Source organism: Varroa jacobsoni, unplaced genomic scaffold (genome assembly GCF_002532875.2).
Source record: "Varroa jacobsoni isolate VJ856 unplaced genomic scaffold, vjacob_1.0 scaffold_510, whole genome shotgun sequence".
Taxonomy (NCBI): Eukaryota; Metazoa; Arthropoda; class Arachnida; order Mesostigmata; family Varroidae; genus Varroa; species Varroa jacobsoni.
This window is the reverse complement of record NW_019213412.1, coordinates 77,921-95,294: the sequence shown is the minus strand read 5'-3', so window position 1 is coordinate 95,294 and position 17,374 is coordinate 77,921. Positions and strand designations below refer to the sequence as shown.

The following is a 17,374-nucleotide window of genomic DNA, read 5'->3' as shown; positions in this document are numbered from 1 at the left end:
GAAAACGCGTAGATGGATGCACAGAGTATCGCGGTTTAAAACTGTGACCTTCAGGCGCACAGTACAGTATATATATATATATATATATATATATATATATATATATATAATCACACAAGACTCGTCTAAACCACCAAACTTTCAACGACCCTTGCTAGTACTGCGAGGCTTAACTTAACAACTTTTGAATGCATTTCTCTCATTTAGGATAAAATTTCCATCATAAATAAAGAACTCTTACTCAGTAAAAAAAAACTGAAATATTATTTTTATATCTATGTTTTCAAACCTATCCGGTAACACATTTCCCATGAACAACTCGAGACGAGGAAAGAAGATATTATCCTCATATCTACTCTACATAGCTAGAGAACGAAGCTCATAAATAATCGTCCACTAAACTTAAAACAGGACACTCACGACTAAGCTTCCACCAATTCCACCAATAGAATCCATAGACATGAATATGGCTCAGTGCTTTGCTTGTTGCAGTTACTTGTACGAAACACTTAGTCATTGCTACATATTTAAATTAAATTATATTAAATAAAAATAAATGCTGAATTGCGGCTAATAATATTAGCGAAGAGTAACTATAATTTGAGAAGCGCACCAAACGACCACTTTGTTAAGTTAATTTAACAAAAGAATAGATAAATCAGATGTCAATTTCCGAGGTCGAATGGTAGCAAAATGACTTTTTATTTAGGGAGCAGTCGCGTGTAAATCAAGGGTCAATCATTTATTCTCTCGCCAAACGGTGCCTTAAGCATGGAAACGTTTTTCATTGAATAATTTTTTGCTTTGTTAACTGCCGATTATTTCGCTCTATTTTCTCAGTCTCGGAATAACGTTTTTCGTTTGATCATTTTATGCGTTTGATTATTTGATGCTGCATAAATCATAGCAACCGGTGGATACAATCAAGCTATGATAAACAAATTAACGCTTCTGTGTGTAACCATTATTTAGCATGTACGGATAAACCTGGTCTCGTGTTCCACCTGTTGAAAGGACACTCCTAGAGGAACCACCAGATGCCAGAGGTTCCGCATCCGCTACGCTTACGGCTTTCCGTCGCTAGAGTGGAATGAAGATTGCGTCGCGTACACTAAAGCTTTGGTTAAACGACCCCTCGTCGTGTCCTTCTCTATTGGGGCATAGGGAAGCCAGTAAGACACTGTCAGGCTTCTCTTTTCTCATATAGCGACCGACAACAATTGACGCGAAAAGATAAGGTGAAAATACGGAAAAGTCTTTATAGACCATATATATTTGCATAAATTTATAAACTGTTTTTGCGAACTCCAACAATCCTTGCACGAACCTTGTAGAACGACTCTGAAACGCTGGCCGTTTCTCGAAATACATTATATTCCACATTGACAAAACGCTGGTTTGCCAGGAAGCGAGCTGCATTTTTCCCCGAAATGTCTTGGGGATTTGGCGACATTTGGGAAAAGGACAGGAAATAAGCAACATCCGGGCAGACTTGTGCTAGTCCCGCCGTGTTTTCTCTTTTTCTGAGCAGCACCCCACGACTAGTAACAAGATCTCCTATTCGCATCTAAACTTAAATTTGCAATGGCTATGCTCACCTGGCTTTACTTAACCAACTATTGCTATTGTCTCCACACATAGAATAGCAGTAAGCAGCAGCAGTAGCAATAGCAATAGCGTACCTCTATAATATGTGAGAGGTGGAGAAGCTGGCTGGCCAATATATCATTCGCACCGCTATATCCAGAGAACAATCTCGATCTTGAATGTGGCTCTATCTTACCACTTGAGAAAGAAGACCAACTTGCCTTTCTTATAGTAACTGTTGCCATCAATAACAGTAGCAGACATATTAGAGCCTACTGTTTGTCATCAAACGTCGCGAATTCTTAGTCCTCGGCATGTGTAGGAAGAGCGCCAAGAGTTAAAAGTTTTGTCGAACTGCTGGTGCTACTAGTTCTGCTTGGGCAGCTGATACTTTTGCTTGAGCCTGAAACTTACCTCTAATTGTCGCCTTTTTTTCGGATGCTTACGATGCTTTACAATTCCAGCTCAGGCCCTCGCGGACGAAAACACCAGCTACCTAGGACCAGCCCCCACGATGTGGACATACACAGAAAACGCCTACGAACAGAACGTGGTAACCGAACAGGGAACTCTCTACTCGTAGAAAACAAAGCGACAAGGAGTACAGATCGCGAAATTATAGAAAGATGAAACTCGAAGAAATGTCTAGATACTTTCAGACCAAAGAAGATATCTTGCTGAGTTTCTCGAGTAGTCAAACAGGATCTTCACGTTTTACTTTTGTTGCATTGTGTGTTGCAAAGCGTGTTGAAACGGCGCATGATCATCTTCTACTAGACAACTAGACTGGGCAGGCGTAACAGTGACACTGTAACAAGGCCAAAACAAACAACGACCACTCAGCAAGATGCCTGTTCAGCCATTCCTAAAATAGTTCGCATAGGGTAACAGGATTTGCTGTCTGCGTGAAAGGTTGGCGACGAAACGTAGTAGTAGCTAAGGTAGCTAATACACTTGCTTATAGATTCGCTTTGTTTATGTACAAGTAAGCGACTCTAGTACACATATATATAGAGCATGGTAATAAACATATGTACTCGTGATGGTGTAGTGGTAACGTGTTTACCTACGAAACCTGAGGACATGTCAGGCAGTCTAGGTTCGGGGCGGAGCACACATTTTGTTCCGCACTAACAAGAGGCAACTGCCTGAAGCAATATTTAACCAACTCAGAACACTTAAGCAATCATCATACACATATCTGCGATTTATATATGGTTTTATATATAGATAGTATATAATATATGTATGTCTTAAGAATTGCTGGAGAGATCACAGATGATCTAGCACAACTCGAAACGACTCGAGGTCGTATCAATAAGGCTTCAGCAAAGCTTCGGCTTTCACTTCGAGATTTTCTCGGTCATCGTCGACTGCTGGCAGGAGTCCATGCATTCTATAAAAATCGATCAGTGGCTATTTGTGTTCACTTAGGTACCATGGGCGTACAAGCTATTAGGGGTATTTCAATTTTCAGTTTTACTTTGAGCGAATGCCAGTTCAGTAATCCCATAAATGAGCTGATGTTGGGTTAAATGATTATTAATACCTAACATTGTACCGTTATTTTGCTCGCTTTGCTTGAATTCAGCATTAGTCCTTTTTTTTTTTGGCGGCAGTTGATTCGATAAATATGACAAGTGTTCTTTCACCTTTGCGGTCAAGGCTTAACATTAAAAATGAGTGTTGAACCCATTTTCAGTGTCTACGTATCTAAATTTTTCATTTAGGTAGAGTCAGAGGTTTACTAAGGTAAGCTAATAAGGCCAACAATAACAATCTTTCGGGGCAGTTGGACTACTTGGGCCGCCAATGTAGACGCCATACTTGTCGAACCGGTTAGAGCCAGTAAACGGAAAAACTACAATTACCCAATGAGGGACGCATTGAATTATATAATTTTCATTAGCTTTTCGATTTCTTCACCTCACCTCAACGGATATCTATTTCAATGATTCTAAACGTAAGTATTGGTATAAGTATGTAAGGTCGGATAATGTCAAATAAATATATGGAAACTTAGCAAGTTACATTAGGTTAGCTAATGATGGGAGTGTAGCCTGCGACGATTTCTAAATGACTATATTACTTAATTACACAATATTCTATTGTTGAGGTAAAGGTAGATTATCCAACTATGTAGGTTCCGCCGAAGATACGTTTTTTTTTTTTCAGCCAAACCTTCATGTAAGCTCCGGCACAGTGTGCTCAAACGGTGTGCATCTATTTACGAGCTAATAAGGGATAGGGGTTTTAAAGGATCTGGGCTCAGTTCAAATGATATAGTCTTGTATATGTTCTTAGGATATAATAGAGCACCCTAATCAGTTTTTATCTGGCCGAAACACTCGTGCCAAGTCAGTACTGATGCGATTTCCAGAACGAAATAGTATCAGGCAAGCGGTATACTGAACGTATATATATCCGATATAGATATATATATAGATCCGTAGAAGCTCTAGAAAGCCAAGTAACATCATTCTAGAGGCATTACCTGAAGGTAAAGCTGAAAAAAAATGTGCATCATCAGACAAACGTACGTGTAGAATATCAAAAAACACTTCGTTTACATTTGATAGAATCCATAACCATCGTTGTGGATCAAATCGTGAGCAAACCAAATATATTTATCGCATCGTTATCTTCAGCCGAGCAGAATATCGCTAGAAATCCACAAGGAAAGCTTAAATAGGAAAGTAACAATGCTTTATAAAGGGTACACTGATACTTAACCTAGATAATTTCAAGAGCTAATTTTCAAGCTTTTTTTTTTTAAGTTGGTTCTTAAATACGATACCATTTGCGCATTAATCTGGTAATAGCATTTACCAGCCTTGTCTTCTCCGTATCAGGTATGATGATAACGCATTATTATTTTTAGGTAAGCTAGTCATTGGAGCGAAGGAGATAAAACCAAATTAACAACTGGCTAAGCGAGACCGCTTCCAGCCGAAGCCCTCCAACCTTGTCTGCATGATATGGTAAACAGCTTTTATCTTTTGCACCTTAAGCAAACTCCTCATACTCAGCACTCGGGCTATACACTGCATTCCTATTTTTACGGGAATAGATTCCCATGGTGGGCTGATACATCTAAACGAAGAACAATAATACCCGTGTGACGTGTTTGTATCTATCAGTATTCCTCTACCGGATTAAACGCTGTTTGTGAACTCATCAACCTATGCCGGAGAAATAAGCTTTTATACTTGAGTGGCAAGCTAGTGGCCGAATAAATGAATTAGGAAACTGTTACCAACTAGCGGATGATGATGATGAATCTGGAAAAGGAGGTTTGCACTTACATTGTCTAATGTCTCCGACTCGTGGACTAGCATGTCCGTCCCGTCGGTAATTGTCTCGGTCTCATCTGGCCAATGCTTAGCAAGTCGATCTATTACGGTTGGCCTACTTAACTTCTAAATAATTCATTCTAGAAGTAATTACAACAGTATTAGAAAATGCACATGGGACAACTGACATACGGGCTTGGTCGCGCCTATATTGGCACCGACAAAATGATCTTTGAAGGACTCTTTTAAAATGTGTTACTCGTTCCGACAGGTTCCTCCGTAACAGTTCAAGAATTCTATTAATTCTCTAGTAGAACAACATTAGCATCCGTCTATTTCTATAAAGAGAGAAAAGTGGTACTCAGTTAACTCAACGACGCGTCACAGTACTTATATCGTATGACCCGAAGTACAATAGGAGCATCTGAAGTTGATCTGCCTGTGTTTCGCTCGGATTTACACATATGTTACAATGCGCCCCAACGAAAGTAAAAGCAAATTTAAGATTTTTACATGACGCACAGGTGGAAATAACATGAAATTAATGGATTCCAGTGTTGGAGACAATGGGAACTGTCCAGCCAGGGCTAATACGGTATTCGCTTTCTGGTACCCGTAATAACTATGTGACATTAAATTATAGCAAGCTTATCGGTTCTACGTAGCTGAGCCCTCTATTTTGTTAAGTTGCAGGAGAATCTGAGGATCTATGCGATCGACGTATCAAAAGCGTTTCAGGCGTTTAAACTTCCCGAACTGCCAATGAGAGGTCTTCGTTTATTGTCAGTACGTACTAGTCTAACATCATCTCATTATAATGAATCTGCTGCTCACCCCGTGCCTTCTCTGCGCAGGTCGTGTCGATTATATCGTGTGCCCCACGTTGCACACTGACCTGAATCTCTTACGCACGCTATCTCACACAAAAACTTTCCTCGTTCAACCACTGTAGCCAAGAGTAGGTTCGCGATAGCAATTAAGACCTCGTTTGTAACAGCAATTTAACCCATACGACTTTACCATCCTACCCGATGCCACAATCATATCTAGTCACGCTTAACCAAGCCTATTGGCGATCACCACGGGTATGCGAATAGGGTATATAGATGCTTCGGATAGTGGCTCTGACAGGATGCTAGGTAGGCTGCCCTAGAAAGGACGATAGTCAAAAAGCTTCGTAATGTCGAGGTCGACGTCTGCCGGGCTATTCGCTTGTTGGGTCAGCCTACAAGCAAAGCCGGTCCGTAGCTTACTGTATCGGATTGACCCTTATCAATCTGGAATAGGTGCCTAGTTTAAGAGTACAAAGACTTTGGAATCGTAGAGCATGGTTTCACTTGAATATTCTTTGGAGTCATGATTTTTATCGTTAATCATCGACGTTGGTAGTATGAATTATTGAACTATAATGTTTGTCGTCCACTTGCCAGACCTACGCGGGCCCATTTGTTGTTTATAGCCTACTGTCTTATAGTAATTATAGATCATAGTTTTTTGTAGTCCAGGAATCTAGAATGCAGTGACCTTAGAGGTCCATTAGAATCTGCTTTTGATACACTTTTCTACTATACCTTTTCCTCAAAGACCGGATTCAAACAGGCAGAGGCATAGATAAAAGGAAAAATTACTGCAATGTGAACGATAAAATCTAGAGGTTAGATTTTCTTATGATAAATTTAGCCTACCTAATATTTTAAGGTCTATTTAGCAACTCAAAAGGGCGCACCACCGTATGGTTGCATATAGCTATACGTATCAGAACTACGTTTGACTTCTGCAGGTTATCAATCGTGCGTCCCATACTTTAGCTGTCGTAATACTTGTCATCTATGCATAGACTCCAGCAATGACACGTTCGACAATGCTTCTTTCATTCACAACTAACCCAATAGATATTTTAACCTATGGTGCTGAAAGGGATGGGGCTAACCTCTTAGATGTTATTACCTTTTTGTCCGAATGTAGAGAACTTCATCCTATTATCGAATCACACTTCAGTGGCCCAATTAGTAACAAATCTGTGTCAAGACCAACACCTCGTGGTCAACTAGCGGACAGTACAACCGTCGCTTGTATTTGGTTTCCGTTTTTGTGTTTCAACATATTCCATTCATACGTGGCCGTTCAGGATATATCATACATATATTTGCATACGTACATCAGTACGAGACGCATCGTGTTTGTCTTTTTCTATCTACTACAATATATTTTAGCCTGTCTTGTTTCTTCGCGATAAGCTGTTTGAATTTCCACGCTGCCCGGTGCTATCGTGCTGTTTGCATCCGCACTGTCCTTTACTCTCCCTATCTCCGCTCTCAATTCAGCTTGATCTACGCTCAAATATTCCACTGCACTGCTGTATCGTTACGTCTGTCCTTGTCTTGCCATCCTGCCCTGGGTCTTGTGCCTCGCTTCATGCTTTTCAACGGAGTCATAGAATACAAACGAAAATGCATGATATATCGTGTAACTGGCTGTGACAGCGTTCCGGTTCTTACCAACATCACAGACTGGGGCAAGCAGGCTAGAACGCAATTTAAGAAGCGATGGGGATTGCATATATCGTATGCCAAGCGACGTACCGAAAAGGGTTTGCCTGTCTGCTACTTCTGATATCCAAGATACGCGGAGGTCCCTGTCGTCCCTGTCGTCGAACCTTCAAGCAGTCAGGCCCGCATACGCGTTCACATTGCCCTCTCCGGCCATGCGTATATAGCATAATGATGCTGTGTCAAGCCCCGCTCGAATTTAGAGAGGGAGCCAGACATATCTTCAATGGGACGCTTCTTAAAGGGAATGGACTAAGTGGTTTCCAGAGAACCCATGCCCCCCTGCAGACCTGATTCGTCATATGATCCAGAGTCCGGCCACTCGAAAGCTCGAGTGATTTTTTTCCTACAAACGCCATTTCCTATTCAGGGAAGTTCAGAATGTATGATAAATAAAACAAAAAGATGGAATTTAAAAAATGGAAAAACTAAAATCTATTCGTGACGGTACAAATATACACACATTGCACTTTAAAGCGAACGTCGTTCCGCGTTGTAGACGACAGTGAATAAATTGAGGTTACGAGTAGAGGTGGTTCAGACGCGGTGGTACTAGTACCCGCACGTACGTCAAGGCGATTCTGTGTAGGTGTATCCATCAAAACGTACTGTTATACTGCCTAATAAATATAAGCGAAAACACGGTGACTAATTAATGGACGCTTCTTCTGATGACAACTTCAAATTGTTCGCGTTTGTCTTCAACTTCAATTTGTCTACGCTAAGAGAAATGCACAGGTTCTGTAAATATGGCCACTTGTTATGAAAACAAACTAGAATTACTGAATGCCACCGATAGCGATGTGGCGTCGTCTATTGTGATCGAGTCAGAAGAACTTCACTAGACGTTCGCAATTTATACAATCGAAATTGACACGGGGCTTATACAATAATAAGCTACAGAGTAACTGCAAGACGGTTATCGTGTTAGGAAAGAAGTTGCAGTGCAGTATAATGAATATTTTCCAACGAAGCCCACAGCTCTAAAGCATTGCCGCACGTAGTACCAGACGTAGAACTCGAAATATTTAAGTAAAACCACTATTGTCTTTCATCGTTTATAACATTAACTTACGGGTGAAGTCATATTGGTCGGAATAAAAATCTGAATCTACTAACCACCTCAAAGCTTTTTATTTTTAGACCACTAAGGTAACATAATAGACTTAAGCTAAAACTAGCGAGAATCACACATAACATTTGTTCAATCGCATATGAAAATACAAGCTTTTTGCTGGTTTTGAGTAGCGAAATATGCCCTGATGCACTAGATGCCCTGATAGAAGATAGCTTTTGAAGAAAGATGCAACTTCGGTTGTAAACTTAGTTCTGTACGGCTTGCTCTCCCAAGATAACTAAAAAGAGAAAGTAATAGCAAAATCAATATTTCAACCTAAATAACTTTTCGCATAGATGTCGATCTAAATTAGAAGCGAGAATATCAGATATTTGAAGTAGTCAAGAGTAATCATTTTGATGAACGGGTTCTTTTCGTTCCTGTGGATCGCTTTGCTGAAAAGTTGATCCATCTTCCAATTTCACATTGTTGTCCACAGAAGCTTACTAGAACCTCGTATCCTAACTAGTCCACCTTTTTGGCGAGGTTCATTCCCATTCGGAGACGTTCTCCAATTCAACTTCTAAAGGAATATCCCACACGCATTTTCTGGCACTCTTGTGTTTTGTCGCGTCAAAAGGAGTAAAATCAGAAGCAAACCTAACTCTGTCCTAAGATCTTTTTCGTCAGGGAACCTTGTCGCTAAAAGATTAACAGCCGACTATATCCAAAAAAGGACGAAGCAGGATTCTGTGCCCTACATGTCGATACGTCAGACGCGGTATTAATAATATCGTTGCTCATGTATGCCTCTGAGTTGTATCCGTCTTTGAATGTTCGTGAGTTCTTTTAAGATTGCTTTTGTTCATTTCTCTTTTATTATTTTTGGAAAGTCGTTCTTTGAGCTAACTTAATTGGAAATGGCAGGATATGTTTGCTAACGGACGGAACGAGGGCGAGAAAGAACCAAATCGAACGAAGAGGTACTACTACCTACCGACTTGTCCTTAATAGTGTTCCAATAGTTAACCTGAAGTAGGCCAAAGCAAATAAGGCAAGAAATGCTACTGATTCTAATATGGAGCTTTTTCAGAACGCAAAGGTCGTCTCATTCCGCTCGGCGGAAACGAAAACCAACAAATCCTCAGAACTCATAGTCAGTTCTATTCGAGCGAACGAGTAAGTAGGTCAACTTAGTTGCACGTATCAAGGAAACGGACGTCGCCGCAAACAGCTTCTAAATAGTGTCAAGCACAAGATCTTCTATCACTGAACTTAATAATATGATCGGTTCAATCGAGTCCAGATCGTTCATTCTTAATTAACAGAGCTTCTTTGAATTAAGCTGATGAACAGTTTATTCACAGATTTGGCTATTGAAGTGACATCCTATTTTAATGAAGTCCTTAAAAAAAATAACTGGATATGACCTTTTCCGTTCTTATATATATAAAATTAACATTCAAGTTAGGTCCGAGTCAGACTGCTTAAATAGAACCGAATCAGCAAAAGGCTAAAAAAATAAATCTCATTTAGCTAAACCGGGTCGAAGAGTAGTTTATTTGTAATATGCGTTACCTCACCTCAATGGCATCTTTAATTACTTTTAAAACTATTCAAATATTTTCAGTGCGTCTCCCGTGAGTATCGGAGCCGGTCGAACTGGACAAATGAAGACCCTGGCATCGTTGTTGACTTCAGCGTTACCCCAGCTTGCTGAGGATATTTGTGGACGAACAGGTGGCGAGCAGTGTAATTCGATTATAGGAAGATTTTCGTCTGCCTTCTACTCGCTGCTTTCTCAGTTTGACCTGAGCCTTAAGACGGTCGATATTAACTGTAATGATAATAAATATCTATCTTCAACTGGGAAAATCATTCTATACAGGATGTTGCCCTCATATGTAAGAAGAAAAATAATGAAGAGCCGAGATTAATATATATATATAATAAACATGTTACCATTTTTTCGGTTCACAAAAGATTATTGAACAAGAACTGTAACTAAAATTAAAAGCTTCTTTACATTTTCGAGCCTTAGAAAGCACAGTATTCACACAACGTGATGTTAGTAGTTTGAGAAATTCAGAGGGAAGCTTCCATATGTAACAGACAGAGAATTCTACACACCAACTACATAAATCAGCAAATAGAATACATAGAGGGTTATGCTAAGAAAACATTTGTCCCCCATAATTGGTGCATTGTCACTATAAAAAGGTATAGCATGCGCTATAACGCCCACACAAATGCGCAAGGTCACATAGACAGTTAGAAATAAAGCGTTTATTCTAACAGGCGGATAAAGTAACTGTTAGTTGAAGCGCTCAAAACGCAACCTTTGTGCTGAATGGAAAAACAAAGGGACCGCAATTCAACCGTTCAAAAATTTCCGCCACTTTCTTGTCGCTTAGCTTCCAGCAGCAGAGCAGAACAGCATGATATCAAATGAGCCGAAGGTATACACAAGGATTTTGTTATAATACGAGGTGTCCCATCGCATTTAGCCCTCAAAAGGCGTTTTACAGCTCCAGTCGTACACTAACATGTCTACGAAATCAGAGTCTGAATTTACAATCTAGGCAAAACGTAGGGGCGCATACCGGCAAAAAGCAAATCTTCGGGTTCGGCTGACTCCTAACACGAATGAATAAATAAAGCTAAGACATTGATTAAATAAGGCGATATAGATGTAATATATACAATTTTCGCTTTTATCATCATTAAAAAGATGATAAAGTCGAAAAAAAAGGCGATGTTCAAGCCGATTTTGTGTCGCAGTTCCGCTTGGGCGATTCATTTTGGATGCGCAGGCATAAAGCCCCCTAGGTCGTCGGTAGACATCAGTTTGAGTGCTCTTCCGTGGCATCGCCTATCGCCGGTCGGGTGTGCGAGCCATGGACTCAATCCCTTCCATCTTACTGTATTATCATCTCTATAGAAAAATAGGACTGATTCATTGAATAGCAGGCAAGCGTCTTTCTTTTTTTTGCAGTTGTACGTTAGCACAGGCTCTGAGTGGTTTCTGACACAATATGAACAGGGAGACAAATCGATTGGTTCAGTAGAGTCCTGTGTCTGGCATTGAGATGGTACCGTTACTGCGCCATCCGAAGTTTGTAGACTTGCTTACTTGTCCCTCTGTCGAGTGGGTTGCAAACGATTACTGAGGATTCCATTGACGTCCGGTCATGTTGAGCTAAACGATTATATTTGGCTAACGCGTAGCGGGCATCGCGAAAGAGCTATTTGCCCTTTGAAATTTATTATAGGCGTTTCCATTCAAGATCTATCTCAAGACCATGCTGTGCTGATCCAGGGTAAGCAAACGTATATTAGGCATTCGGATAACGAACGCCTCAGACACATCAGTCCGTCTCTAGTGCTTATGTGTTTATAATATTATATACGTACTACAGAGATGGGGGTAGCGATGAGCGCTTTGTATGACTGTGAAACACAGTTGCAGATAGAAAAGCAGTTCTTTGAAAACGAATATTATAGTAATAATTACAAAGATCGAAAAATAAGATATCAAGATTAGTATGTTTATTAATTGCAAGTATATGGAGTTCATACTGTTATTTAGGCAGTTAGACCTAATCACACTACCACCCGTTACGTTGTTATCAACATTAAATAAAAGATAAAAGTGAACTGACAGGGTGATTGAAATCAATTTCACAATGTAGATAGATTCGGAATAGCTTTATCTGAGTTCACTTATCTATTTGTCCGATTTACCTATTAACTATTTCTTCGAAAGATGATCATGCGATTCCATTTTTTTAATCGTCTAAAATTCCATCTGTAAATATGGCATATATAGGAAAGTCTTCAAACACCGCGCCAGTGACGTGGATACATGAAAAGCGCTTTAATAATATTAAAAGGCTTTGTCATGCTAGACAAATCTAGCTAACCTCATCGTGTTACATGATCGTGTGACATGTTTTACCGCAAATATCTAAAAAATTTACCCAATTTTGTAGCCATCCACAGACGTTTTTCAAAAATGGCCGCAAACACTTACCTTAGTTTAAATCCAGTTACTTATATAATATTACTAATCGTAGAGCTAATCAAAGTGCCACGATCAATAGGAAAAAGCAGCTAGTGAATAAATTAATTCGATATATATGCGGATTGTATTTAGAATGGCGGAAAACTCCTTTCCTTTACCCCTAGCTATATTTTCCGATTTTTCGATTGATCTAAAATCTCAATTAACTGCGTAATATAGCGAACCAGCTTTAATGCACTAAAGTTTGCCTCGTTTCCCCGCGCAATTTCAAATCTATTGAATACTTTATGCGTCGTTAACTGTCGCATGCACTGTATTACCCTACGATGTGAAGATAGAGAGGGTAATTATACTTCTATTGCTTTTCGGACCTTAGTGATCTGGGGTACTAATGACATATTTAGGAGCTACTTCTTTTTTTTTGTATTACTATACTGCGTCAAATACCAACGAAGGCCAGCCGTTCGTCTTTTTCCAGAAAGCAGGGCTTCTAAGAAAACTTTTTGTGTTTAAGGTGGTCCGAGTTGGCTCGAAACATCACCTAAGTAAGCTGGTCATTATTGATTTTATGAACGAAGGATCTACGTTTGTTGGATACCTGCGTTATGCGAAATCTGTTCCCATAAGCCCATAGACAGCCTGTCAGAAAAAGACTCTCAGGTTATTGAGCAACTAGCATGCTTTGTTTAAAGTAAGGAGCACACTTATGTTACCTAGGAAACCAGCTTAAGGAGAACACTGTTGGTCCGAGGCGACCGATTCTAAACGTATGATAAATCTGCTTCAGATACCGAACAGCATTAACCTGCCTCCGACCGCGCAGGCTAATCAGCCAAGTCATCTGACGCGATACGCAGCGTACATAGGCCTCAAAAATCGTGTCCTTAGGAATCTTTTACGGAGCATGGTATTGCTAACACACATTTTTCAAGTTGTGTTGGTCATACCAAAGAAAATATAATTAAGTAGTCGTTTGGTTCTCCGTCACCTTGCATGGCCCGCTCCCATTTTTTTTGCATACCAACCTTTGGTCAATGAAAATATATGTACTGATTCCTAGGTTCCATGTCCTTAACTCGCTGCACGTTGCTATCCGCTAGTTCTGTTTTGGCTTGAGTGAAGCAACTCAGTATGTTCATTTCAGCTTGAAACACTATCATCATCATTAGGTACCACCGACCCGGTGAGCCTGTTTTTTTCTTGTTAGACGGCTATTATATTGACGGAAAAACATCTACTTCACTTACCCAGTAGATGTTTATTTCCGTGCGCAATAGCAGGCTTAGATTAGTTCTCCCAGGTTGCTTTCGCACCGCTACACTGGCTCCGCCTAACGGAATCCTACAGTCCAATACAAAGGTGGATCTCGCCAGATGCTTACCGCTTACTTCTTCCTTTGCTGACGTTGGCAAAAAGGTCTGCTCCAGCCACGGACGGTCAGAGCAGATCAGAAAAACACGGATGCGGTGACATTCCGTACAACGAAAGGCTTTTTCAACGACGACGATAAGAACGTAACAACGAGCATCTCCAACAGCAGCAGCAGCACTGAACGGTAGCATCAGGAAAAAGATGCAACAGACGAGGACGAAAGCGACGAGCCACAGTGTCTATATTCAAGAGGGAAGTAGATTAGGTTAGGTTGCTTGAGAGAATATTTAACAACAAAGACCTACATCGGCACCGGTTAGTCTAAGAATAATTAGCGAGTCAATGGTAAACTGGGTGCGATCCAACGGCCATGTTAGGCCGAAAAGCTCCTCCACACCGCCGCGGTCACCTAATCCGATGAAGAATGGCTGCTATCTTATTTTGTTAATGTGTTATTATTATTATTATTATCACATTGCATCATCACTATGAAGTTATTAAACAGACATATCCTGTGAGAATTTCAAAATCGAAATTAACATTTCGAGATCCCTTGGATAGCATCTATGATTTAAAAAACCCGAATCAAAAAAGGAGATAATTTTTCTAATTATATATTTCTTGATGAGATTAAACACTTTAACTACTGCAGGAGCAGTTTCCCGAGATCCATAATTCCTTCTTAATTAGATTAAACGAGATGATTTGAGGTCCCTATAGGTTAGATCGGTATAGGTTTATTTTATCTTCCTATTTAAATAGCCTCACCTAATTTCTTCAAAGTCCTAATTCATCTGGCAGCCAATGGCTGGGCTACCAGTCAGATCATTCTATAAGAGGCATCGCACTTCAGTACTCCAGTCGTTTTATCTAGTCTGAAATCGTTATTCGTCAGAATTAAACCAAACATTCTAAACTGATTAATCCTCTATGATAACTAGCATACTTTACTGGAAGATGTCGTTGATAGAAGTAACTTACTAGCCTGGTCATGTCTCTCTGTTGAAAACATAGCCGAGTACAATCATCCGTCAATGCTCACCGGTGTTGGTCGCCTTTTAAAAATAGAGTCTTTTTCACCACCTACGATATTCTTACCGATTGCAGTTTGACAAATATGAAAACTTTAATATATATATATATATATATATATATATATATATATATATAGAGAGAGAGAGAGAGAGAGAATCCAACCAAAAGACTGTTTAGAAAATAGCTATTTCAGTATTTTTGCAATTTAGTAAAAATAAATATTTAGAAAGGATACATTACCAGGATTTTATATCGGAAACTAACCGACAGTACAATCGTATATATGTATATATATATTTATGTTTATACATAAATTTAGACTGCTCTAACTTACCTACGAGCAAATCCTAAGCCAATGAGGCTATAAACTTGTTCGCTGCTTTGTGCGAGCCGTTGCAAATATCTGCCAGCATTCCCTAAGAGGCATAATAATTGGCATTATCAGAGCGCCGAAACAGACAATAGCTCCATATGTGAAATAAGGATTTGGGCTTAGTAACAGGTCTACAGAGACACCGATATGATTTAGGCAATAACTTCGAAGAACGGCCCTTAAGTCGAAATATATAGCAGGTTTCGCCGTATTCAAACGATAAAACCTTTTGAGTGCAAGGAACAGCGTAGTCTATACGGAATACTCGGAACACACAGTATATATATATATATATATATACGTTTATCTATTATTTAGAATTTGATCAGAATACATGCTAGCTAAATTTTTTCTCAAATATCTACTGCTAAGTGAATGACTAATTTACTAGCAGAATTACAATGTTTCAGGTATAGTTATATTTAATAAATATGCCATTTGACTGGGGTACATTACATACCTTGAAGGGCAGGCACAGAGTGAGGGTGTCGAGCCTTATATATACATATATATATATAACAGATGCGCCAGACTCAACAATGAAGAGTGCACACGGCGGAGGTGAGTGATTAGTGACGATGTTATGATGCGCCGATCTGGGCTGCGAACTTTTCTTTGTTTCGAAGTCACATCCACTTCTTAGTACACTGACGGATGGCTTCTCATCGCCGCCGTTATCGCAATCCGCCTTGCGCCCACCCGTTGAAATACGCTGCTGTTACAACTGTACGGCAGCTTTCTTTGCGCAGCTCTAATTTTCCGATGAACCCCCTTTTCAACGGTCCTTCAGCATTCAGAGCTCGTCCATATTTCTTGCAGTAGACCACCGTGAACGAGCACCGCAAGCAACGCCTAGGCAGCACTCGGGTTTTTCCTAGTCTTGGGTTATAAATCATCTAGGTCGCTTTGATGCATGAGCAAGAAATGGAACACGAGAAGCGGGAAAGGAGACGAAAAATGAGATAGAAACACTGGGAAAAGACAGAATGTGCTACTCTGGTCTAGCGATGGGTTTGTACAGAGCTACCACAAGCAGAACCAACAGGAGCGTCAGGAGACAATTGGAGGCAAAAAGAGAAAGGAGGGAGAGAAAAGCGGGTCAGAAAGGCTTTAACTGACCTTCTGCTGTTTAATCAGCGCAATTTTCGTTTTTTTAGCTTTCAAAAAAAGTTGTTATTGAATTTGGAGTGAGCTAGGCCGGCATCCGGCCGACTAAATAAGGAGAGGAAAAAAGTTTAGAGTAAGCGGTGTAATGGATGAGACTCTAGGAAGCATTTTTGCTATTGCAGCTTATTGAATCAACCGATTTCCGTCTCTTTCTAGAGCCACTTGTTGGAGAAAACAACCCTACATTGAATACAATGCGAACATATTGATTACTAATATATATACATATATATGCAAAAGCAGGCGCGATACCAAAACACTCACAGTTAAGAAAGACAGGCCTTCAATTACAAGAAGGGCATGCGCAGCGATTTTACAATGAATTTCCTTACAGATCGTTTTTGTGAGCGTTGTTATGATGTGCAGTGTCATCAGAATTAGTCCAAAAAAAATTTAATTTAAGGGAACTTTACTTTACTACAATAATATATTGGCATCGAAGTCTAGGCTACATAATGCATTACCTTTTAACCTCGTGTTTGTAAAGAACGTGTTTGGGTAAGGGCGTGAAAACGTTGATTATTCAGACTAGCATAGTGGCGTGTAATTAGGCCGGAGTAGGCGTTGTGATTGACCTGTTGTGTCATAGGTACCTTCAGAGATAATAGTGCCCAGCGATTTCAGTTGATATCCTCTGACAGTCCAGCTACAATGATAGCACACATCCGATGCAACAACTTACTTTCGGATGCATCCAACGTGTGCTGCACTCATGACTCGAAACGTAGCATTTGTTAGAACAATCTAATCGAACGAAGAAAAATCTAGATTTAAAAAAGCCCGGTATCGGCGTATGTATCTATGTGATTGTCGTATTTGACAGAAGAGCGCAATTTATTGAAGGTTCCTTTGAAAGTGCGAATCAATCAAAGCCAACACAGCTGCCACAGCGTTGAATTTACGTATCGGCGTTTCACG

General features: G+C 40.0%; 2 protein-coding genes and 2 long non-coding RNA genes across 7 annotated transcripts in view; 2 read left to right on the top strand and 2 right to left on the bottom strand.

Annotated features, from left to right (window-relative positions):
• The window catches only part of LOC111261020 (uncharacterized), a 17,792-nt gene extending 15,723 nt beyond the window's left edge, over positions 1-2,069 (bottom strand). Inside the window, exon 1 of the long non-coding RNA XR_002680717.2 lies at positions 2,002-2,069. This is a non-coding gene — a long non-coding RNA (uncharacterized LOC111261020). The remainder of the gene's footprint in view (positions 1-2,001) is intronic.
• Positions 1-2,170, top strand: part of LOC147753414 (uncharacterized) — a 13,962-nt gene extending 11,792 nt beyond the window's left edge. The window contains exon 3 of the mRNA XM_086968540.1: positions 2,052-2,170. Coding sequence (XP_086824666.1) covers positions 2,052-2,170 — 119 coding nt within the window. The remainder of the gene's footprint in view (positions 1-2,051) is intronic.
• A 243-nt stretch (positions 2,171-2,413) lies between these two features.
• LOC111261017 (uncharacterized) lies at positions 2,414-13,862 on the top strand. 3 transcript variants are annotated; one of them, XM_086968538.1, is made up of 5 exons: positions 2,414-2,499; positions 4,469-4,568; positions 5,568-5,666; positions 9,580-9,665; positions 10,117-13,862. In XM_086968538.1, exons 2-5 carry the CDS (start codon positions 4,566-4,568, stop codon positions 10,421-10,423), a joined length of 495 nt encoding a protein of 164 aa, XP_086824664.1. In that variant the 5' UTR covers positions 2,414-2,499; positions 4,469-4,565; the 3' UTR covers positions 10,424-13,862. The 3 variants fall into 3 exon arrangements, with proteins under 3 accessions (XP_086824664.1, XP_086824665.1, XP_086824663.1); XM_086968539.1 differs by having other exon boundaries at positions 2,451-2,528; positions 5,574-5,666; XM_086968537.1 differs by having other exon boundaries at positions 2,451-2,528.
• Positions 10,265-16,779, bottom strand: LOC111261019 (uncharacterized). Of its 2 annotated transcripts, none has more exons than XR_015311324.1 (5): positions 15,750-16,779; positions 15,251-15,332; positions 14,650-15,005; positions 13,892-14,120; positions 10,265-10,323 (listed from the first exon to the last, which is right to left on the bottom strand). It is a non-coding gene; the product is annotated as an uncharacterized LOC111261019 (long non-coding RNA). The 2 variants fall into 2 exon arrangements; XR_002680716.2 differs by having other exon boundaries at positions 14,863-15,005.
• Positions 16,780-17,374: the final 595 nt, after the last annotated feature.